General features: G+C 36.5%; 1 protein-coding gene across 1 annotated transcript; it reads right to left on the minus strand.

The window, feature by feature from the left end:
- Positions 1-14851: 14851 nt before the first annotated feature.
- LOC111909572 (uncharacterized) lies at positions 14852-15493 on the minus strand. The gene has a single exon (XM_023905362.1). The coding sequence runs from the start codon at positions 15491-15493 to the stop codon at positions 14852-14854; it is 642 nt and encodes a 213-aa protein (XP_023761130.1).
- Between the last annotated feature and the right edge of the window lie 10786 nt (positions 15494-26279).

Here is a 26279-nt window from a genome sequence, read left to right on the forward strand (position 1 = left end):
TGAAAACTATGGTAATAAATTTGTACAAAATATGATTTCACATTGTGATAGAAGGACAAAAATATACCTTAAATGAACCGAATTCCTTTAAACTTTAGTAGTCTAGTAGGTGGAGTAAGGTAGATGGGAAGTGGAGTTGAGACGTAATCGATGGTGCGTTGAGGAGGCTATGGAGTCGTAGTTGTCGATAAAGTCATGTGAGACTGAGGTCATCGACTCTGTAATCAAGATGGAAACGTTTGTTTTCAATCGTGTGGAATGATATGTGAAAAACGCCTTAGGTTGCAATTTTATCACGGTAAGGAATGGAAGCGCGTTCTTAAACATAATTATAAAATGACGACAATTTTAGGACATGCTTAAATGTGTGTCCTAAATCCTTCAAATTTTGAGTGATGTGACATTACTTTTAGGACACACATTTTTCGTGTCATTAAAGGATTGTTTTCTAGTAGTGAACCCACTCAAATATGAATTCGATGTATCATAAAAGATTGTCTCATCTCAACTTCAAAACTATTTAGAGACTATCCAATGATGGCCTCGTCATAGGAACTCCCAAGATGAAATATGTTAAAGAATAACTATTTTTACATGTGAAGTATAGAAACAACACAAGACCTTCTTCAAATCCAAACAATGTTTTTCTATTAACCCGTGAGCCACAGTACTTCATATGGATCTTTTTAGATTGATCCTAATTCTAAGCTTAGTTAGAAATAAATATTCTCTTGTATTTATAGATGAATCCTCTAGGTTTACAAAGATCATGTTCCTAAGAAAAAAAGTGATGCACCTAAAGGAACATAGGGGAGTTGACGGGGCAAAGTGGGTAGCTGCACAGAGCCTAATGTATTTTTAGGACCGACCCTATAAAGAAACCATCTCATTCATCATAAGGTTCGATTTGTCTCTTGAACATAAGGTGAAACAACTTTGACCATAGAAGAAATTGTTTGGGGCCGATATCATTTATTTGTATCTCTGAAAAATACGTTGCCAAGTTTTTGAAATAAGTAGTTTCAAGATCCGTATACAAAAGTGGTGAGCAATGTTAGATATGTTATATAAATTTGTTAAAATAACTGTTATATAAAATTAGTAAAGAAGCAAATATTGTATAATTAATAATTGAAATTAGAGAATATACAAATAGATGTTTGTTATAAATTCGACGTAATTAAAATTAAAACTAATAAAACTGAACTTAGACATTATAAAATAAAAGAATGAGATTTGAATGGATTCTTGAACACTTAGAAGATTGTATTCAAGATGTTGTGTTTTTCTCTTTACCTTTGATGGGTATTTATACTACATAACATCCTATTCATACATCATCAAAATAGTTATTCAATAGGTAAAGTAAATTATTCAAGGGGTGGAAATTGTGTTGGATTAGGTGTCTAAGCCCATAAATATAATTGGTATATACTTGAATTGATAATAGCACAATCATTATGGGTTGCCCTCAAAACTAGCAACTGGACAAATGATTTTAGAGAATGAGGTTGATTTATTATTTGATTAATAAACTGAAATAAATAATTTGTTAATATATTATGACAATAATATATTAATTAGAAATAATAATATTTAATATTTATTCAGAAAGTAATTGGAATTAATTTCAGGATTAAAAGAATTAATTAATAGTGCATGGACTGAATTGTAATTGTTCAATAGTTGAACAAGAGTGTTACAACTAGCATTTTTAGCTAGGAAATTTTGTCTTCATGTAATCAACTCCTGTATAACTTGTAATCTAAGTTGATGTTATGCATTATGATCAGTCAAACACAATCATTTGAATCAAAACCCACTCGTGAAGTTCAAAAACCTAATTCAATACATCTCATATACTCAACTGTGGGTTTGAAACCCTAATTTCCCAGCTCGAACCCCTATTGAGCTAGAAATCATTTATTGGGCCCAATGGGCCAATAAAAATACAACTTGGTTAATTTGGACTAAGAATCCTTATATGGGTCCTAATTGGACCCGCATTCTTTAAGCTATAGCATTTTGGGCCATATTAAAATGTCTCACTTTGTCTACATAGGCCTAAAATGACTTATATTGTTTTCATAGACCTTATTGGGCCGAAAACTATCCCTTTGATTTTAATGGGCCGAAAACCCATTACTCTCATCCAATTTGGTCGTAAACCCTCAAATGGGCCCAATAGGCCAAAAACTTTCATATTGGGCCATATAATTTCGAATATATTCAAAAATGGCTCAAACATTTCTATCTCTTTTTCCTTCCCCTTATTCTCGGTTATATATATATATATATATATATATATATATATATATATATATATATATATATATATATATATATATATATATATATATATATATAAGAGATAGAGAAAATAAGAAAAGGAATGGATTAAGGCTTAACACCTACTTATTACATGGAGGATATCCATGTTAATTAGATCACAAACATCCATGTTCAAATTCTTAATCATTCATGTAATAACCTCATTTCAAATCACTCTTCTTCTCCTTCTAAATCTCGTCCAAAGTGCATCCCAACACTACCTCCATTTTCATTTCCAAGTCACAAAATTTCTCTCTAGAAATCCAAACAAAATCCATCCATTCTCCCAAAAGTTCCGTGAATGCTTGTGTTTGTGCTTAAGAATACATCATCAAGGTTCATCATTTGGTAAGATACTTCCTCATGTGACAAATCTTTCACTCATTAACCTCCCAAAATTGTGATTCATGTTCCTTAGAAACCTCCTAAGTTCGAGATCTACTCAAGAAAGCTTATTAGGGCCAAGATCTCTCTATTTTATTCACCACAACCGAAATCATCAAACCAATGTGAGTTCATACCCCCTATTTTCGGTTTTTACTATGTTCTGAGGGAGAATACAAGTTATTTTGTGTAGATCTATGTGTATATGCATGATTATGTGTGTTTTTCATTATATAAGTGTGATTATGTGTTATAAACTTCATGAACTTGAAAATATACAAAAATATGATGATATTTGTGGACATAACACTTGATACAACATATTATGCAAAAAAAATGCTCAAAACACTACAAGGATGTTTAAAACTAAGAAAATTACATAAGAGGGCCAAAAATCACAAACTAATCAAAAACTGAAGTTAGTATGCATAACTTACGATTTTGAAAGGATTTATTTGAATAAATATGGATCCTTATAGCATTTATGATTTTGTAAGGGATAAAAGTGTAAACTTTCACAAATGGTCCTCATTTTGGGCTTGCGCGGTTTTGGGCTAAATTAGTAAATTTTTGGACTTTGTGGACTTAAGTGTAATTTTAAAAAAGTTGAGCCAAAAATGTAAGTTTTCGGTTAAAATGGGCTGAAAATGTAATTTATTAAATCTTGTGCCAAAAAGATAAATTTATTCATAATTGGGCCGAGAATGTAAATTTTCATAAAATTGAGGCCAAAAGTGTTATCTTTGACAAAAGTGGGGTTAAAATGTTATTTCAAGTGAATCAAGCCCTTAAATGTAAACTTTTGGTTTTAAAGGACCTAAAGTGCCATTTTTACTAAAAATGTGCCTTAATTGTAAATTTTCGGTTCTAAGGATCAAAAATGTCTTTTTACAAAAAGTGGGCATTTTATGTCATTTTGGTAAACAACTAAACTTAACAACCAACGTAACAACAAACGGATCAATAACGTCGTTTACATGCTTATTGGGCCTAGAATATAATTTACATGTTTAGTGGGTCTTAGTTGTCTTTTTACATGTTTATTGGGCCTGAATATAATTTACATGTTTAGTGGGCCTTAGTTGTCATTTTACATGTTTATTAGGCCAAGAATATACCTTACATGCTTATTGGGCCTAGAATATAATTTACATGTTTAGTGGGCCTTAGTTGTCCTTTTACATGTTTATTGGGCCTGGAATATACCTTACATGTTTATTGGGCCTTCGTGGTCCATCTACATGCTTGTTGACTTCACACATTCACATACATACTCGTTGGGCTTTGAAAACTAAATACTTACACGGAAACAAAATACACTGTGCAATTTCATATTCGCGTAAATTTAAGTTAAGGATCTTATGAGACACTTCGTTTGGCACCTATTGAGTGTACAACCGTAGCCTATAGTTATAACCAGAGTCTCCTGGAGGGAGAGCGAGAGTTTATGTATAGATCTATACGGGGGTGACACCCCACACTTGAGTTGTCACTATAGTTAGACTAGGCCAGTCTAGGGTGACAAACCTAACATTAAACACGTCGACGTCCGAAAAACATCATGACAGGCGGAATTGTCATTATCAAGTATGGTTATATCGACTCACTTAGAGGAATTAACACCATTATAAAATTTACGGAATACAAGTTCTGTTGATAACATGGTAACAAACACGCATTAGTACTCAGTCTTAGGGTGTTGAGATCACAACGTTTTATAAACAGACAACAACGGGTTGTCTGGGATCATTCACTTCATACACTCACAAACATTAACACACATGCATTAATACACAATCTGACACAAACATTTCAAACCGCTTTTCAGAAAATATCAGATTTTCTGGTGTTTACAAAGTGATACAAAAGTTTTTACTCAAACATGCTTATGTACTCACCAACATTATAAATGTTGACCTTTCCAAATTAACTTGTATTCTCAGGAAATCGTTGAGCAGGTTGGTCAACAATAATTCCTGGATATTTTGTTGTGTTTTGTTATCACCATATTTTGGCATGTAATATTGAAATACAATACTTGATGTAAACAATGACGGTTGTAATATTGCATGTGTGATGATGATGATGTTTTGTTTCAATTATATACACTGTGATGATACTATAATAATGAAGTCACTCAAGCCCCCGGACGTTTCCGTCGTCTGGTTCGGGGTGTGATAGATTGGTATCATAGCATTGTTTATAGTGAACTGGCATATCTAATCATACAAGATATGCAACTATAAATACAATGGGACTAAACAAATCTGAACAAAATAATTTAAAATACATACCTAGGTGTGCATTAATACTATAACACTAAAAGTCTCTAGACGAAATTGAACGCAGTGGTTAGACCTGGACAGTTATGTAGTCGTATTGGGGATAAATAGAGCCCGATCGACTATATTTATCCAAAATATGACCAACATGTGTTTGGGAGTGATCATGGTGGGCAATGAATTTAGAAACCTACCTTGTATCCAAAAAGCTTTAAGGAACTCAAACATAAACAATTAAAAATACTATAGGAGTATTTGGAATGCTATCTATATACATTCTCCTTACATACTTCTCACCCCTCATGTAGACCCTATAGGTGTATTCCATCATCCAGGAGATCCCTATTTCCCCAACCAGGGGAATAGAGGATGGTTAGAGTCGGAACATAAGGAAGAGCCAGAAGAAGAACTCAAAGAAGAACCTAAAGAAGGACCGGTAGAACCGGTAGCAGAATCAGATGAGGAGGAGGCTGATGGTAGCAATGTAGATGACTCGGATGCGGAGTCCGAAGTCATTAATCCGCCATACATGGCCAGGGTGCCTTTGTATAGGATGGGTCCCAACGGTCCTACGCCCCCTTGGGCACACGAGATCTGGAGGTGGAATTTCCAACAGGGGGCGCGTCCCCCATTCAGTATGAACCAGAACTATTATGACCTGAGTCACAGTGGACCTGTAGACCGAGCCCTGTCAGTAATAGTTAAGAGGACACGTGACATCGGCAAGCAGGCACAGGAAACCGTCGGTCAAATGGTTGCAATGAGAGCTGCGGTTGAACAGGCAGAAAGGATGACTCATGAGGTGGTCAGGGACAACCAGGCGTATCAGGAAGTATTGGAGGCTCGGCTTCGAGCTGCCGAGCATCACTTGGCCAGACTCCAGGGTGCATCTACCTTGTCATCAGCACCAGCAGACCCTTCTCGCCGTGACTAGGTTCAGTTTCATCCACTACCACTACTGTTATGATTTCCTTTTTATGTACTACTCTACGTACTACCGACTACATGATTAAGTGATTACACTACTCATGGAGTCGTTATTCTGTCGAGTTTTATTTCTTTCATGTGATGTATGCCTTATAAGGGCAAATTTTTATGTATCAAAAAGATTATTACTAATGAAAGCAGTTATATATTTTATCATGATGTTGTTATCTGCTATGTGTTCTATTACTTTTATTCCATCTTGATTGTATGCATTCATTTACATGCACAACCAAATCACCGAAACTGCTCTATACTCAAGGAATCTCGAAAACCAGAATGCACTAAATACTCACCATCTTTCCGTGCTGTGACAGAAGATGCCTCAAAGACCGATATGCAAAAACCGCAATGAAACACCACCATCACCGCCTCCACCAGAAGTGGACTCGGCTTCATTTCAACCAGCAGTTTCAGCTGCCGTTACGGTAGCACTGGCTCACATTCACAACGGGATCAACGGTGGAGGTAACGGGCAAGGAGCTGGAAGTTCAAACTAGGGGATGAACCAAGTACCTACAAAGATTTCATGAATTCCAAGCCTTGAACCTTCGATGGAACAAGATGCGTGATAACCCTAAAGCGGTGGATAGAAAAAGTTGAATCAGTATTCGAGATTTGCGGATGCCCTGAAGAGTGCAAGGTGAAGTTTGCAGCTTGCACATTTTTCAATCAAGTGCTTTCCTGGTGGAATGGTCATGTGGAGGCCATGACACTCCCAGTGGCGAATGCTATGCCATGGGAGGAGCTTAAGGAAATGTTAATGGCGGAGTACTTTCCAAGAGGGGATATCCAAAAAATGGAGCAGGAACTGTGGAACCTCACAGTTCAGAACTCAGAAATCGATGTCGACATCTTGAGGTTTAGTGAATTGCCACTCCTATATCCAGGCATGATCACTTCTTAAGGAAAGAAGATTGAAAGATTCATTTGGGGATTAACCTCTCCAATTCAAGGAAATGTAATAGCCGCAAACCCTGAAACTTATGACAATGCTAAAAGATTAGCCAAGAAGTTATACGACCATGGCAACAAGAAGGGTGCCAAAGCAGGGGAAACTGAAGTCAAGAAGGAGGGTAAAGTTAACAAGAACAACAAGGATAACAAACGAAAAGGGTGACAAAACCAAGAGTCATCTAAAAAGCAACAAACTGTAGCAGTCCATGCTGCTACTGCTCAGGTTGCCTCAGCACCACATGCTCCAGCCTCAACTACGCAAACCACCACCAGGAAATACTCAGGAACCTTAGCCAAGTGTAACAAATGCGGCTTTCACCACCACGGAGAGTGCAGAGAAATACAGTGAACAAATTGCAAGCATAAGGGCCATACCGCTCGATACTGCATATCCCAACCCCAACCAAACCAACAGCCAAACAACAACAACAACAACAACAACAATAACGCTGGAGCTAGTCACACTTGTTATGGGTGTGGAGGAATTGGCCATTTCAGATGCAATTGTCCCAAAGCCAACAACCAAGGAGCAGGAGGATCAGGGAGGGTCCTGACTTTGGGTCAAGGTGAGGCAGTTCAAGACCCGACGGTTGTTACTGGTACGTTCCCACTTAACAACACTTACGCATGCATTTTATTCGATAGTGGAGCCGAGCGGAGTTTCGTTAGTAAAAAATTCAAACACTTACTAAACCAACAACCCTAGAAGCTAAACAAAGCCTTCACGGTGGAGATGTCTAATGGGAAAACCGAAACAACCAAAGATGTTTACGTAGGGTGCACATTACTAAACAACCATTCATTTCAAATAGATTTGATGCTAGTAAATATAATGAGTTTTGATGTGATAATCGGCATGGATTGGTTAAGTCCCCACCATGCTGATATTATGTGCCACGAGAAGGCCGTTTGCCTTCACCTACCCAATCACGAAACCCTAATAATCTATGGTGATAAACCTGGTGCCGATCTTCGTCTTATCTCGTGTATCAAGTCACAGAAGTGCCTGCCCAAGAAAAAATATGCCTTCCTCGCTCATGTTGTGGATATAGCCAAAGAAGAAGTAAACATTAAAGACATCCCAATGGCATGTGACTTCCCGGATGTATTTCCTGAAGACCTTCCAGGAATACCCCCAGAAAGACAGGTTGAATTTCGAATCGACCTAATACCAGGAGTGACATCAATTGCCAAATCACCCTACAGGTTAGCTTTCGCCGAAATGCAGGAGTTGTCTAGTCAATTAAGAGAATTTCTGAACAAAGGATTCATCTGGCCAAGCTTCTCACCCTGGGGAGCTCCGGTCTTGTTTGTCAATAAGAAAAACATATCCTTTAGAATGTGCATCGACTATCGGGAGTTGAACAAACTCACCGTCATCCACTCCCTCGGATTGACGATCTATTTGACCAGCTTCAAGGAGCTAGTTACTTCTCCAAAATAGATCTAAGATCCGGTTATCATCAGCTCCAAGTTCGGGAAGAAGATATTCCAAAAACTGCTTTCCGAACTCGATACAGCCATTACGAATTCGTTGTGATGCCCTTCAGTCTAACAAATGCCCCCGTAACATTTATTGACCTCATGAATCGAGTGTGCCGTCCATTCCTCGATAATTTCGTGATCGTATTCATCGATGATATTCTCATATACTCCCGAAGTAAGGAGGAACGTGGTCAACATCTCCGTCAAATCTTGGAAACTCTAAGAGCCGAAAAGCTATATGCGAAACTCTCCAAATGCAAGTTCTGGATTCGCAGTGTAAACTTCTTGGGTCATGTAGTCAGTGAGGAAGGAATTCGTCTGGATCCTTCCAAGATCAAGGCCATTGAAGGTTGGGCGATCCCGAAGACTCCAACAGAAATCCGATAATTCTTGGATCTCGCAGGCTACTACCGAAGGTTTATTTAGAATTTCTCCAAGATAGCCAAGCCCCTCACCACCCTAACACAAAAGGATATCCTTACTAGAGGGAACCGAAGACTTCGTAGTATATTGCGATGCTTTGAACCAAGGGTTAGGTTGTGTCCTTATGTAGCGTGGAAATGTGATAGCTTATGCGTCCAAGCAATTGAAGACACATGAAGTGAATTACACCACCCATGATCTCGAGCTGGGAGCCGTGGTCTTCACCCTAAAAATTTGGAGGCACTACCTATATGGTACAAAGTGCACCATCTTCACGGATCACAAAAACCTCCAGCACATTCTAAATCAAAAGCAGTTGAACATGAGGCAGTGAAGGTGGGTTGAGCTACTAAACGATTATGAATGCGAGATCAAGTACCACCCAAGCAAGGCTAACACGGTAGCCGATGCCCTGAGTAGGAAAGAATACTCAGCTCACCGGGTGAAGAAATTATCAATAACCATCCACTCCCACCTAACCTGAGGTCTTTCTTGGAGAACCAAGATGCTCCCTACAACTGATCAAAAAGATCATCTAACCTTGGGAGTGGATAACGGTTCTTCACCGTCAACTTGTTCAACTCCTGGTAGTCAATGCACATCCGGTGTGAACCATCCTTCTTTCTGACAAAGAGATTTGGTTCTCCCCACAGAGAACTACTCAGACAAATGAACTGCTTGCCCAACAGTTCCTACAACTGTGATGACAGCTCTTGCATCTATGGTGGTGCCAATCATTACGACACCTTAGTGATAGGGGCCGCACCTGGCACTAGGTCGATCCTAAACTCGACCTGCCTATCCGGAGGCACTTTGGGTAACTCCTCTAGAAACACGTCAGGGAACTCCCTGACCATTGGAACCTATGAAACCGAGACCTGATCCGTGACCCGCGTATCCACCACATACTCAAGATAACCCGCACACCCGCGCTTAATGTATTGTCGATCCCAGGTAGTTGAACAAAACCCTGATCCTAATCTGGTGCCCTCACCATAGATAATCAATTCTCCCCCACTTAGGGTTCGAACTTCCACCCGCTGACCCTCGCAATCGATCATGACACCGAAGCGACTAAGCCAATCCATACCCACAATCCCACATACATCCACCATGGGGATCAAAATCAAGTCTATCAGAAAAGATACCTCGAATATCTCTAACACGCAACCCCGATATACTAAAGAAGTAGAAATCCCGTGTTCGTTGGCAATAGAGACTCGCAATGGACACTCTAGCTCTCGTACTGGAAAACCGAACTCCCTACTGAATGACAGATAGACAAACAACCGACTCGCCAGTGAGTCAAATAATACAAAATCAGGTAAGGGGTTAACTAAGAATGTACCTAACATGATATAGCAGATATAAGCATAAAACAAATAAAATCAGTAAGATAAGGGATAGAAACATACCAGAAACCACATCTGGTGTTGTCCTGGCCTCCTCGACTATAAGCTGGAAGGCACGTCCCCGAGCCTTCGAAGGCTCTGCTCTACCTTAAACTTTGTCAGTAATCCTCAGTGTAGCCTCTACAGGAGCCTGCACTGGATTGGTGGCTCGTAGGGGACATTGGGCCTTCATATGGCCCACCTACTCACAATAGTAACAAAGTCTAACCCCCGAGGCCGGGGTCTGCGGCCTATAATCCCTAGCAAGATGAACCCACTTGCCACACTCGTGGCACCCGTTGCCCGATCGGAAAACCACCGAATGAACCTTCCCGCACTTCCCACAAGTGCAACCTAGCTGACCTACAGACCTAGAATCAGAGGTCTTGGACCGCTCTGGCGTCAGCTGTGACTGCGTCGGAGCCAGCCTCTGCTCTCGTAACTGTAACTTGATCTCAAGCTTACTCCGCCTAGCTGCTTCCTGTAACTCCAACAGTGTATCACAGCATTGGGTATCAATAAATTGACGGATATCGGTCGTGATCATGCTCAAATAACGTGTCATCTAAGCCTGCTCATAAGCAAACTTCAGGCAAAACATCTCCTTCTCAGTGAACATGTGGGTGATCTCCATCACCGTCTCAATACCCTGTCTTAGATCCAAAACCTCTTGTGACAGCCGCCCGCGCTCGACCTATGGAATGTAGCGAGTGCGAAACATCTCCCTGAACAGCTCCCAAGTAACTGCAACTCTTTGATCATCAGTAAACGACCCAATCATCGACCTCCACCAGTCCTTTACCCCAGAACTCAGCAAGTTCAAGGTACATTTGACCTTTTGGTCAGCAAGACATGAGCACGTGAAGAAACATCCCTCCACGTCAGACAACCACCTCATGGCTATGATCGGATCCTAAGTCCCATCGAAGGTCCAGGGCTTTGTGTTATCGAAGTCACGGTACTGAAAAGCTCGCCCTATCCCTATACCTACAGTCGCCATGGCTAAAGAGGCTACAACAGCTGCAATCTCAGTAATGGTTGTGTATCTGTCATCAAAATACTCCATCATGGCGGTCTTGATAGACCCAAACTTCTCCGGAATCTGGCCCCGGACAATCTCGACCACCTCCACACGGATGATCTCCCTGACATGATCCTCTATCAATGTTGGCATATCCTAGCCGATAGTCTCGGGCACTGTCGAGGTACCCTGACTGCCCTGTCCTGATCCTGATCCGGATCCAGTTACAAATCGCCTCGTAACCACCATACTGAAAATACACCAGAAACATATCAAATAATCCGCATAAATAATGGGGAACCAAGTCCAAACTAAACCATAGGGGTTGTTATGAGAACAAGGATCTGATTGCGCAGGTACAAGGTTCAAAAACTCAAACCTTGAGTTAAAGCATATCAATGTCTGCTTCTGATTAATAGTTCCAGTCAAGTCTAGCAAGAACAGTCAAAACTGAATATGAGAGTCAACAAAGTACTTCAAGTATTAAATATGATACTATGAATATGATCAAAGTAAAGACAATAAATGAACACAATGAATGTTTGAAAGAATGATTTGAGAGAAAGGTGCAAGTGAAATAAATGTGAAAATATCTATCTTTGGAGAAAACAACCCGTCTTTTAGTTTCTCATTGAATGCTCCATAAATAGGAGAACAAGTTACATCGTACTAAACAAACACATACATAGGACTGTATAATAGAGTTACTCCTAACACTCTGGTTATCTAAGTTGACAAAAGAGACTAAGTCCTATGATACATTACATCAAACTAAATGACAAAAGTAATTAATACACATGGATAAACTGATCTCGAAAGCATACACCAATTCTAATCATCAACTCTTGAACATATCCTTTATTTTGGACACCAATTTGACTTCAAATCATAGGCTGACTCTAGAACACCCTTCACTTTGGAACTGACTGACTTCAGAACATCCAAAAGATAGAGATCGGTAGAGATTCACTTTCAGGTTCCAACAGTTATGACTTCCTTGCTACGCGTATGGGTCCTATGCTTTCATTAGCACGGGTCCATACTACCTTCCCCATATACCCATATTTGTCTCAAGTATCATCACAACGCCCTAACAATATACATATGTATGGCTAGTGCTTAATCCTCACTCTTAGAGGAAGGCTAAGTATCTCATGATTGGCCAACTGACCCCGCACAATTCACCCATGAAACTTCCACCATCCCTGCAGCACTTGTGTATACCAGTCATACATAACGCTGGACCCTATAGACTTTTGAATACATGATCCTACCCTAAGCCCTTCATCAAACAAAAACAGGAAATAAGGCCAAACCAAACATTCTCAGGCTATAAGATCTTAATTATGTATAACTATGATGCATACACTAAGCGACTATAGTAAGGATGTCAATTTCATATAAAGAAATCCTAGGCTATCAAGCATTATATAATCAGGCAATTCTATCATGAAATTCCTGAAGATCCCCAGCCTATCACTAGCATGTTGTTCTAACATATCACAATATCAAATAACTGCATGGTATTTTGGGGTCTACTTACTGGCCCCGACTGATCGTACACTCTGCATCCTCCTTTAATATTTTGAAAACCATTTGAAAATCTTTTCCTTAGTTTGAGACCGGGTTCACACGATTGTTCCTCCAATTCACTCAAACTAAGGCTCTGATAGCAACTATAACACCCATTAAAGGTCAAGTCAATTTAAAATTTTTTCAACCATTCAAAACCATTAAGTTATTAGAAAGTGTTTTCAAAATAGTTTAGACATCAGAGTATCCCAGAAATCAAGATCATAAAAATCTGAGGAGGTGCACGATCACGCCTTCTCCTTCCCGTGGTCATCTGAAGTACCTGAAAAAAATCCAAAACTGTAAGCCTGAAGCTTAGTGAGTTCCCCCAAAATACCCGCACAACAAGTAACACACATATAATAACAACATACTATGGGCCCAATCAACCATCGAGTTGGAATGCCCTAGTCCCTCAACCATTAGGTTGGAATGCCAACATACTATGGGTTCAGTCATCCTCGGGATGGTATACCCTCGGCCCACAACCATTGGGTTGGAATGCCCGCATACTACGAGTCAAATCATCATCGGGATGGTACTCATGGCCCACAGTCATCGGGTTGGAATGCCCCGGTCTGTTGGCTCTCGCACAAAGCAGATAACCCTTAACCACCAATCAAACAAGTGCATATATATATCAGATAATCAAATGACAGTCTATATATAGACAAAATGATCTAACAGATCATAACAACATAATCACATCCTATCTACCAGGATACTGATCTAACATATCTTAATAGCATAATATCATCCTATCTACCAGGATACTAATCTAACAGACCATAACATCATAATAACATCCTATCTACCAGGATACTGATCTAACAGATCATACAATACTCAAGCATATAACATATCAGGATAACAATCCAAAACGGGTCGGCCCTTAGTCAAAGTCAAAGTCAACGGTCAAGTTCAACAGTCAATGTTGACCCAACTCGTCGAGTACAACCTATAGACTCGTCGAGTTCCTTCAGAACTCAGAGAGTCGCGAAAATCAGAGTCGACTCGCCAAGTTGTCTATCCAACTCGTCGAGTCCATGCAACATCCAGAAGGTCGGGAAAAACCCTATCTACTCATCGAGTTTTCTTACTAACTCGTCGAGTTCATGCCGAATCCAGAAAACGGGGAAACCCGTCTCGACTCGTCGAGTTAGCTTATCCAACTCGTCGATTTCATGCAGTCCAATTCTTATCCAGACGATTTCAAGCTACTCCAAAGCTTCAAATAGTAGATCTAGTCTCCTAGGGCATAGTTACCACGTAAAGTTGCAAACTTTACGTGCATGCAAGGTCTTAAAGGCCAAAACCAAGCTAAAGAAGAAGTTTTAGGTAAGGAGAAGGCCATAACCTGCTAAATACTAGAACTTTATGACTATAAGGGGCTAGAGGAGTCCAGATCTGAAGTTACAACTTCAGATCATGCCCAAAACCATAAATAACTCCACAAAAAACTAGAGATAGCCCTAAACCTTTGCATGAAGAGATCTATCTAGAGAAGTCAATGTAACAACTTGTTACCTTCAAGATGATGCTAAGATGAAGTAGAAATCAGATCCACAGGGTTTTCCTTGCTCCAAGCTCCTTAGACTTCAAGCTCTCTTCACAAAATCCACCTTCCAAGCTTCTTAACACACAAAAAATGGCGAGTAGACGCGATTAGGGTTTTTTGAGCTCAAGGGAACGGTAAGGGAGGCAGAGGGAGGTTAATGGCCCTTTAAATAGGGTGTAAAATCCTGGAAATTAGGGTTTCATTTTCCAGCTCCTACTCGTCGAGTTTGGGGTCCTCCAACTCGTCGAGTAGACCTCCTAAATCACACGACCTGATCCGCTTCTACACGACGAGTTAGGTCATCCAACTCATTGAGTAGGTCTAAGAATGTGAATATAAACTTTAATTTTTATACCTAAGAGTCGGGGTGTTACACTTGTCCATGAACACAATTATGGTTATGATTATGGCTTTGGTTTCGATTAAAATAGCCACAACCTCGTCCTTGACCATGGTCACTCCCTCATCTACGTGTATTGTTTCGATCACCATCAGTATTTGTAGCATTTGCTTCAAGAAGTGCTACTGATCCAGTTGGACGAGATTCATGGTTTTTCATCAAGTGCTCATAGTTTTTCTTTACAATAAGCAAGCATATATTCAGTTCAAAATATTTTGTGAACATTTGCAATCGATATGTTTGCATCAGGGTAATGTTTGTTGCATGAAACGTGGAGTAATTTTTCTCCAACATATCTTCATCGGTAACTTCTTGTCCACAATACTTGAGTTTTGAACATATTCTGAACACAGCTGAGCTGTATTCATTTACTTTCTTGAAGTCTTGAAACCTCATTGTTCTCCATTCATCTCTAGCAATTGGAAGTATAAATTCCTTTTGATGATCAAATCTTTCTTTCAAGAGATTCCAAAGAATACTTGGATCAGTACTATCAAGATATTCAAATCTCAACATTTCATCAATATGTGTACGAAGGAAAACTTGTGCTTTCGCCTTGTCGTGTGCCAAACAATTATTAAATTCACATATAACATTTGAGATTCCCATGGTCTCAAGATGCATTTTTACATCTATCATCCATGGCGCATGGTTTTTCCCACTAACTTCAAGTGCTGCAAACTCAAGCTTTACAATGTTGGACATATTGTAACTATAGATTTAAACAAAATAACAAGATAAAAATTAAAATCCATTTATTTTAATATGTATTGCACAAAACAGAAGTGGGAGAAGAATCATCTCATACAAGACTAAGGAAGGATAAAATTTATCCGGCATGAGATTGAAAAATATGAAGCTAAGTGTTATGGATATTATAGTTGCGAGAATCACAACTAAATGAATCATTTTGATCTTGATAACCTTGAAAAGTGAAATAATTTACTCTTTTTTGTGGTAGAAAGAAATATGATAGTGATGTTATTTATAGTAGAAAAAATAGTTGTTATTTTTTCCATTTCTAACCTTTGCATATATATATATATATATATATATATATATATATATATATATATATATATATATATATATATATATATATATATATATAGGGCTAGGTTAATGTGTTTCTTATGTTTATTGTATGCTACAATGCACCAATAGAAATTTAGTAAAGTTAAATAACTATTTAATTAATTAAAGATAAATAATAAATAATTTCCATAATTTTATGTATATTAAATGATATCCATATTTATAATTCTTTTTCTATGGAAACTAATTAAATTCGTCATTAATGTCAGTTTTAACATTTTTTCAGAATGAATTCGCATCTAGGTTTTTATGTATGGGTTTGTTTTTTGTTTAATGAATCACTCACTTAAAATACAATAAAGTTGCATTGAATATGAAGAACGAGAGTGTATTCTACTAGAATACACTGTCATTCTGCTAGAATACACTCATTCTTCTAGATACGAATTCATTCTGAAAGAATATTATTGTTGACATTAATGAAGAATTTAATTAGTTTCTATAAAAAGGAATTATAAGTATGGATATCATTTAATATACATATAACTTTTACTAAATTTTTATTGGTGCATTTTAGCACACAATAGATGTGAAAAACATTTGAACCTCTCTCTCTCTCCCTCTCTCTCTCTCTCTCTCTCTCTCTATATATATATATATATATATATATATATATATATATATATATATATATATATATATATATATATATATATATATATATATAGAGAGAGAGAGAGAGAGAGAGAGAGGCGTTGTGTATATACATTATATATATGTATATGTATTTTATAAGTCATTTAATAAGACTTCTAATTAGTACATAGTTTTTACTTGGTATAATTTTACTAATTAGAAACTAAAATAAATATTAGTAAATGCTTAAATAAAATTATGAAGGATATCTAAAATATAAATATGGATATGTATAAACAAACGTTAGTATACATAAAAATTAGTTGCTTAATTTAAATGTTAGTATACATAAATAAAAATTAGTTTCATAATATAAATGCATAAATAAAAATTAGAATACATAAATAATGGTTTGACAATAAATTAATAAATATCATTAGCAGTTAATAATGACTTTTCATAATTCATTATTTGTTTTAAATTGTTTGTTTTAAAATAAATACTTTTTTTATTATTAAGTAATACATACCTTAAGTAGAATATATGTGATTTCAACTTGATTAAAGATTTCGTGTTGATAATGTGTCATAAAATCAACGTAATTAAAATTCAAACTAATAAAACTAAACTAAAACATTATAAAATAAAAGAAGGAGATTTGAGAGGATTTTTGAACACTTAAAAGACTGTATTTAAGAAGGTGTGTTTTTCTCTTTACATTTAATGGGTAGTTATACTACATAACATCTTATTCATACATCATCAAAATAGTTATTCAATAGGTAAAAGAAATTATTTAAGGGGTGAAAATTGTTCATCCACATGCATTATCTAACTCAATAATTTGATGTAATTTTTATAACAATGTTCTTTATATTTTTGTCAAAAAAAACTTATTATATGTAAAGGAAAAATATGCCAAAATGTATATTTCTTTTAGCTATTTTGCAAATATAAGAAATTTTTGTCAACTGCTTCAAAAAAATGTTTATTAGACTAACATTATATCCTTGAATAATTTAATAAACACTTTATAATTTTTTGTCTTTTCAAATTCAATCACAAACCCTATATAACCATTTCATTGTAACAAGAGTTATATCTCATTGTATATCTATAAAGTTTAAAACTTAAAGGGTGTTTGGCAAAAAAAAACTTATTGTTTATTAGCTTATTAGCTAATAAGTAAGTGTGTGGTAATTTATAAAAAAAATAGTTTAGTAGAGATTTTACACCGAAATAAATTATTTTTACTAAAATATTTTTTTAACTTACAGTTGTATAAAACCATTAATAAGTTAATAAATTGTTATAATAAGCTTAGTCAAACAACCCTTGGACTTATACACCTTAGACTTACAACCATTGTTCAACATTACAACACTCAAAAACCGAAGGCCCTCATTTGAAAATTAATATAAAGTGAGGAGGGAAGTTGTAGTTAAATTGTATGTTCCATGATAAATAATGGCTCACATGTAACAGAGATCAGGAGCCCTCCGTTGTTTCTAGGGTGGACCAGTTACCAACCGCATTTTGGACGGCGTGTGTGGAGATGGTTATCATCTCAAGACTTCATGCAACCATCGATGGGTCACCTCACCTTATTCAGTTTGGAAATCCTCCCATAGGATAAAAACAGGTTTTTGTATTTATATATATATAATTTTAATTTTCTGCTAAGGCTAGACATTTTTGTATTTATTTATATAATTTTAATTTTCTGCTAAGGCTAGACGGTATGGATGAAGGAAATCATTCCTTGACTTAGGGAAAGGTGGTGAGGGAGCTTATTCCCTCACTCTCTCTTCTATTTTTATTGGTTAACTTTTTTTTTTATCTTTTTTAATACTTATTAAATTATATACTTATTAAAAATTATAAAAAAAAATATAGCAAAACTCATGGTTTTTAATTTCCTACAAAATGAGTATAATATTTATAAGAAATATATATTTTTTAAAAAAATAAAAAAAAAATAGTGAGGGAAGTTTCCAACCCATTCTTTGGGTTTATGTGAAGGAAATGAAAGTGAAGGGAATAATCTTGTGGCCCACAAAAAATGATGAGAGTTTTCTACCCACACCCTCTTGTCTCTATAGTAATCAATGAGTTGTAGATAATTTTGATTCCATTTTAGTAGGGTATTTGGCTAGTGCTAAAAAGTTATTTTATGGTTTTTTAGAATAAAACTAATTCAAAAATTTTAAATGGAAAATAATTGAAATTTGGATAAAGATATAAAAAGTTAATACAAGAAATTTGATTTTGAATATAATAATATCATAACAAATTTAGCTTGTGTGAGTCTACATTCTAATTGTGAGGGAATCTGTTGGACTCAAATTGTTACCACGTGTACTCAAATTAGCTAATTAATTAACAAATCATCATATACGATTTTCTATCAGTTTATCAAACAATTTAAATAATATTAATTGTTATTATATGATATTATCCCTACAAATAACAACAAATTACTATCTTTAGGATCAGTACATTGTTGTGTTTATCGTGATTCCTGTTTCTCACACGTGTCAATCGGTATTTGTAACTAAATATTTATTCATGCGATATATCAAGTAAAGTCATATGCATACGTTACACATATCATTCTATATTAGTATAAGATGTGATACAAAAGACGTAACGTGAATTGTTTTGACCGTAGTCCATAAAATGTGCCCTGGCACAAGGTTTCCTTTATAAAATTTAGACAAAATTTCATAAATGGACCTTATGTTTGCAAAAAATAGTAACTTGATGATATCTTTCGTTAGAGTTACACCGGTAGTCTCCTAACGTTTCCAAATCCAACACAGATGGTCCTTGGGTTTAATGTCGTCAACTTATCTCCGTTTGAGACACACACACATGGCCCTCCTAAGAGAGCATTTTCATCATTTCATTTGTTACTATCAAAGAAGCTTTCATAATGAAGCCTATACTCATCATTTCTCAGCTGTAAATATCATCCATCAAACTAACCCATTGGCATTCTTATCATCTTTAACCTTTGTTTAGAGTCTTCTCACAATATGCTTTGTATGAGGTAATGAGGGTTTTGCAAAAAATGGTTATAGCATAGTGGAACATTTGTTCTCATTACACCAAAACTGATGTGAAGAAGATTTATGGTTCATACCCTCTCAGAATACTCACATTGTGAGATTTTTTTTTTAATTTTCTTTTTTTTTGGAAAATTCATCCTTTTTTTTTTAACTCTTTTTAGTTTGATTATTGTAGAAGGCATTCCAAACTACTTCACGATTAGGGTCCATCATGGCGGTTTTTTCTCACGTTCCCCTAAAAGATCGTATATAGATTGGAGAGTCGATCACGTGGATTTCGTTGACAGTGAGGTACTTTCAGTCCACGAGCTCGACATAATGCTACAAAAGGTATGTCAATGGAGAAATAGTGTACTACTATTTTCTCATCCTAGATGTTGACTTAGGGGGTGTTTGGATAGAGAAAAAATAGGTTGCTTATTGCTTAATCCCACCGCAATAAGCAAATTTAAGTGTTTTGATAGGAGTCTTAAAAATCAGCTTATTGCAATAGGAATAAATCAAATAAGCTGATTTTAATAAGCAATGGGGGAATGCTTATTTCTTATTCCTTATTGCTTGTTGGTCATTTTATGGTCAATTAAGTAGGTATGTTGTAGATAACAATATTATTAAAGTGCATGGGTAAGTATAAGGTTGGGGTGTGGGAAACCCCCCCCCCCCCCCCCCCCCCCCCCCCCCCCTAATGTTTGGAAAAATTGGGCATTAATGGACTTATGTTCATTAAAATTTATTTTAGTTTAAAGGTGTACCCTCAACAAAATTATGGTGAGAGTTGCAGGCCCTCAAAAGGTTCCCCTAAACGTAGTTGTTCTTTTGTCTTCAACATCCTTGCACATAAAAACACCAGAAAAATAGAGATGTTATGAGAGACGGTGAAAAACAAGAGAGAAAAAGGATAAATAAGGTTCAAAGAAGAGTAAGCATTAGAAAAAAAAGGGAAGGAAAACTAGTGAGACATTAAGTTCCCTTCTTCCTACTTTATTTCTTCTTAGAGGCATGAACAAACCTCCTTCCCTATGGTCTATTGAGTGATGACATGCTCTATAGGGCTACAGCTTGCTGCAACATATGTATTCATGGTTCAAGTTTCAAGTTGTAGTTTCTAACTTTATAAGGTTTTAGTAAAACAAAACCTAAGTAACTGTTATATTTAATTACTTTATTATTAAGTTATGTTTGTAATATATATTAAAGAATTTCGACAAACTTAATTTGATGGTCATTTTTTGTAATCAATTATATTAGAATATATATGGACAATCCATCGATTTTGAAAGTCTTGTGCGAAAAGTTAACATTAGCCTTTAAATATAACTTTTAAAATAAGAAAAAAATCATTGATAAATCTATAATTGTTATAAAACAAATCAAAGCAAAAATCATCATTGATTTGTCATTAATATGTCAGTAATCCATCACTGATATGTAACCCGTCATTAATAATAATGTATGTAAAAAAAATTCAGACCCCCTAAATGACACGGACCATGTGCGGTTGTACACCCTGCACAGACCCCCGAAACTAAATTGTCTGTTAAAACTAGGATAATTAAAAGGATTTATGTTTGTTTGAGAGCACTTAAAATGGGTTTGAAGGCTGGAATGAGAGAGTTCCTGGATCTAGAAGGGGTCTTCATAAAAGGGTCCATACCCTAGCCAAATACTAATAGTCGTATGACTTGATTTAAATAATGACATATACCCTATGGGATACTCTGTAGTGGCGAATGAAAACACTAACTCTTGGACTTGGTTCTCAAAATGTCTTGTAGATGATTTGGATCTTACACCAACGTGTAATTTCACCTCTATTACATACAGGAAGAATTAAGGTATAACTTTATCTAGTATTTTACTTTTATTTACTAATCAGTTAAATATGTTTAAATAACCATTGCTAATCAACTAAATATGTTTAACTGTAAACTAGGGGCTTATACCTGCTACTGTTAAAGTGTTTCCAGCTGCTGAACATAGATCTGCATTAGACATATTCAAGAAAATATAAGGCTACATTGGAAAGGAAAAGAATTAACATATTATGTTTGTGCTTATGCATATACATGTGCTTGAAATGTAACATCCTATTTCCAGGTATTCATTTCTGAGATTTAGCTAAATTATTTTTATTTATTTTAACACTAGGTGTGAGACCCATATATTACATGAGTTTATTAAAAAAACTAAATATAAAATTCTAAACATTTGAAAAGTATGAATTTATAAGAGAAGTGAAAAAATATTGAATTATAAAAGTTAAAGTGTTTTTTTTTCTCTTTTAAATTTAAACAAATAATTTAGATAATTAAATATAGAAAATTAATGAATCTTTAAATTGGTAATTTTGAAATTAGAAAGAAAGTTTATTAATGAAATTGATATGCATTCATTATTGAATGTAAATACTATCTACAATTTAATAAAATGAAAAAACCATAAAATGACATGTGGAATAAAATTTAATTTAAACTAACCACAAAATTATATGTGGCAAAATAAATGCAATGTGACATGTGGCAAAAAGATCTTTATTTATTAGGGAGGATGAGCCATGGCGTGGCATTAGGGGTGCCACGACATGACACTCATTAATTGAGAAACGCGCATCCACGAAAGGCCACAGTGTGGCAGCCGTTTTGGGCCTAAATGATGGGTTATGAGCACTACATCAATCATATGGTGTACATGCAAACCCTAAATCTTTGGATCTAGTTTGTCTAATATACATGCAATAATCATCCAAAGCTCATAAACCCTAATGTTAGCATACAATAATCGAAATTCACAAAAGAATAGAGTTTAGATCTTACCTTGATTGTTATGTTGCAATAACAATCTGAATCCTTCTTGTAATTGACTTCTAAAAGCCTAGTGCCTCAAATGTTGCACCTCTAATGGAGTCACAAACACCATATGCAACAGGATGAACAAAGAGAGAGGGAGGAGGCACCAAAAAACATCCTAGAACCCTTAAGGATTACTTCCACACGTTTTTGGGGCCTTATGGCTTCCTTATATAGTTAGGCTATTTGGGTTTTCAACCAGAAAACCCTAATCTGTCTGCTTAGGCCCTAAGCATCCCATAGACTCCCTCCTTAAAGGCCTTGGACGAATTCTTATGGGTTTCCCCATAGATTTCGTCCACTCCAACCTCTATGGAGTCCAATAGCCCATTTATGTAACTAACTTATAATTACAATATCAGTCCCTTTTATTTAATTAATCTCTTTTAGCCACAAAATTAATTCTTATTAATTTTTGACAAATATCAATTAAACAATATGATTTCTCCTTTTATATATTATTCATATAATATATTAATAAATCATAATTAATCCTCTTTCTCCTTAATTCATCCTATTAGTTGCTATGGTGAAGGCAACCCAAAAGGACCATGCTCACAATCGGGTCAAGTACATACCAAAATAGTTATGGGCTTAGACACCTAATCCAACACTAAAACCCCTAATTTTGGGATTGGTACCCTATTTAAGGGTGCTAACTCCTAGGGTTGCCTCATTTGGTAGCCTCCACCATCTGAGATTGAACCCCATCTAAACCCTAGCCTCTATTTGTGTATTTTGAGTGCTTCAGTTCCATTCTTGTGAAGGTTGAAGGAAGAAGGAGTCATTGTTGTTGCTTGTGAGTGTGGTTCTAGCTTAGATCTATCATCTTCATCTCATTTCTGACTTATTAGAGGTAAAAAGTCTCTACCTTGCTCATTATTTCTCAAGATCTAGTTCTAGGTCATTTTATGAGCTTTTGGTCCCAAATCTTCTTGTTATTGGAGTTTGAGTGAACTCTAGAACCTTTGAGTCCATTGTTAGCTTCTTGACCTTGGGGTTGGCTGGAAAGATGGCTTGCATGGCTTATAGAGTGAGTACATACCTTGGTGTTGTCATTAAGAACTTAGAAATTTAGATCTTGTCTTAATGGATAATGTTGGAAACTTTATCCATCAAGACCATGAGGGAAACCAGATATGAGATTTAGAGCTTTTGGGATTGAGGAATAACAACCTAATCCATTAAGTTGTTTGTGCCCAGTGTCCATGGCGTGGCTACTTGTTGCCACAGTGTGACGACTAGTGTTTCCGCGACTATTTGTGAAGGTTGATGGAAGAAGGAGTCATTGGTGTTGCTTGTGAGTGTGGTTCTATCTTAGATCCATCATCTTCATCTCATTTATGACTTATTGGAGGTAAAAAGTCTCTACCTTGCTCCTTATTTCTCTAGATCTAGTTCTAGGTCATTTTATGAGCTTTTGGTCCCAAATCTTCTTGTTATTGGAGTTTGAGTGAACTCCAGAACCTTTGAGTCCATTGTTAGCTTCTTGACCTTGGGGTTGGCTGAAAAGATGGCTTGCATGGCTTATAGAGTGAGTACATACCTTGGTGTTGTCATTAAGAACTTAGAAATTTAGATCTTGTCTTAATGGATAATGTTGGAAACTTTATCCATCAAGACCATGAGGGAAACCAGATCTGAGATTTAGAGCTTTTGGGATTGAGGAATAACAGCCTAATCCATTAACTTGTTTGTGCCCAGTGTCCATGGCGTGGCTACTTGTTGCCACAGTGTGACAACTAGTGTTTTTCGCATGGACATTGCCACGACATGGCCAATCGGTGGCCACGACATGGGAATCGGCCGATTGCTCGAATGTGTTGCCTTGAAGTGCCCACTATGTGGCTTATAGGTGACCTCGATGTGGAGACCTATTAAAGTTGACTTTGACCATTGACTTTTTTACTATAGTTGACTTTTGCTCAAACTAGATATTTGAGGGTGTTGACTGAGTAGGTACTTCTCTATTGTTGTTAAGTGTTATGTAGTACCAGTCTTCACCGTGTTAGAGTTGTTATATGTTAGCTGTTTTTCATGAGGTGAGTCTTCTCACTACATTTACTTGGGTGGTATTTATGTTTGTGACCAGATGAGTCTTAATTGTTGATTGTTGTTATACTTGAATTAAATTGTTGATAACTTTAGGATTGTTGATAACCCTTAAAATGTGTTGTAAATCCACAGGGCATCTTGTTAGCCCGCTGGGATTGATGATAATCCCTATAGTTTCTGATAACCCATAATTATTTATTATGTTGTGTTGTATGGATATTTTGGGAAGGACTCGCTAAGATTTGTGCTTACAGTTGTGGATTAAATGTGTTTCAGGTACTTTTGATGATCGCAGGAAGGCGAAGGCTTGATTGTACACTTCAGCTTGTAGATTTTGATGATTTTCGCATTTTTGATACTCTGATTTAGGATGATTGTACTTGACATACCTATGATTTTATTTGACTTGGTTCTGTAACACCTTAGGTTTTTCTATATTAGAAATGAAATTTTTTGTTGAAATTTTGGGTTGTTACAAGTTGGTATTAGAGCCCTGGGTTGAGAGAATTGGATGAACACTTGTGGGATTCCAGACTCAAACTAAGGATCTGAAAGTTTTATAAAACTCTTTTTACAAAAATAATGAATTTCAAGGAAAGGAACGAAGGAAGCATGGTGTACAATCAGTCGGAGCTCAAAGCAGTGATCTCCCAAAATATCCATAAGTATGTTATATGTTGTATTATAGTTGCTACTGAGCTGATAGAAATGCATGCTAGCTGGTAGGCTAAGGATCCCTCAGGAATTTCAGGATAGATTTGCCTGAGTTATGTGATGCCTTATAGCCTAGGAGATTTCTTGTGGATGCCTTGCTAGGGTTGAAACTAGGATTGTTGATTGTTTCGTATATACTGCATGGTTGTATATAATTAGGATTTTATAGCCTTAGAATGCTTGGTTTAGCCTTAATTCTTGTTCCTTGTCTGTTTGTTGATTTAGGATGGAATCTCTTATTCAAATGTCTATCAAGTCTGGGTTATGTATAATTGGTATATGTGGGACCATTGGTGAGCTTAGCGGAGACTTTTGCGAAACGGAGTTAAGGTTGGGAGGAGCCTAGGATGAGTACCTAGGAGTTGAGATGTAGCATTTTAGAGAACTTTAGTGTGAGCGCATAGCTGAAAAAATAGTGGAGTAATTTTGGTAATTAGGACCTCGGGATGAAGTCTAAGTCAACTACGGATAGGTGTGGAAGTTAGTATGGGCCCATACTACTAAAAGCACATAATCCATATAGGATTTAGAAACAATCTCAAGTGTGCTATGGGATTTTCTATAATATCCATAATGTTTGTATGTATTGTAGCAGGTTTTGACCTTTTTCCTTGTGTATTTCAATACGGTGTTCACTCGAGGTAAATATTCTAGCAGTCCAGAGAGGCAAGGTACCAGTGATGATGAGATCCATAGGATCATTGCCGTAGAGGTGGTCGTGGCGGTTTAGGAAGCTATCCTGGAGGTTTTTGGGTATATCAAGACCACGATGATTGAGATGTTTGATGAGCGTTATGTCGTTGTCATTGAGGTGGCTGTTGTCGCTGCCAGCGTAGTTGTTTCCGCCGCAAGACCACATAGGCGTGATTCAATGCAGTACCAAGAGTTTAACAAAACTAATCCTCTGGAGTTCGATGGGGTTTAGGACCCAATTGCGTCCATGAAATGGATCACTAATGTTAAAGGATGCTTTTATACTTGCTCTTTTCAGGATGATCTAAGGGTTCGCTTTACGCTGGACCTACTTCGCTTGGGATCGAAGGACTGGTGGAAGTTTGTGAATACTTGCTACACACCTGTGAAGCGGGCCACAGTGGTATGTGAATGATTTTTTGAGATGTTTCAATAAGAGTA

The sequence above is a fragment of the Lactuca sativa genome, chromosome 8 (genome assembly GCF_002870075.4).
Source record: "Lactuca sativa cultivar Salinas chromosome 8, Lsat_Salinas_v11, whole genome shotgun sequence".
NCBI classification, from domain to species: Eukaryota; Viridiplantae; Streptophyta; class Magnoliopsida; order Asterales; family Asteraceae; genus Lactuca; species Lactuca sativa.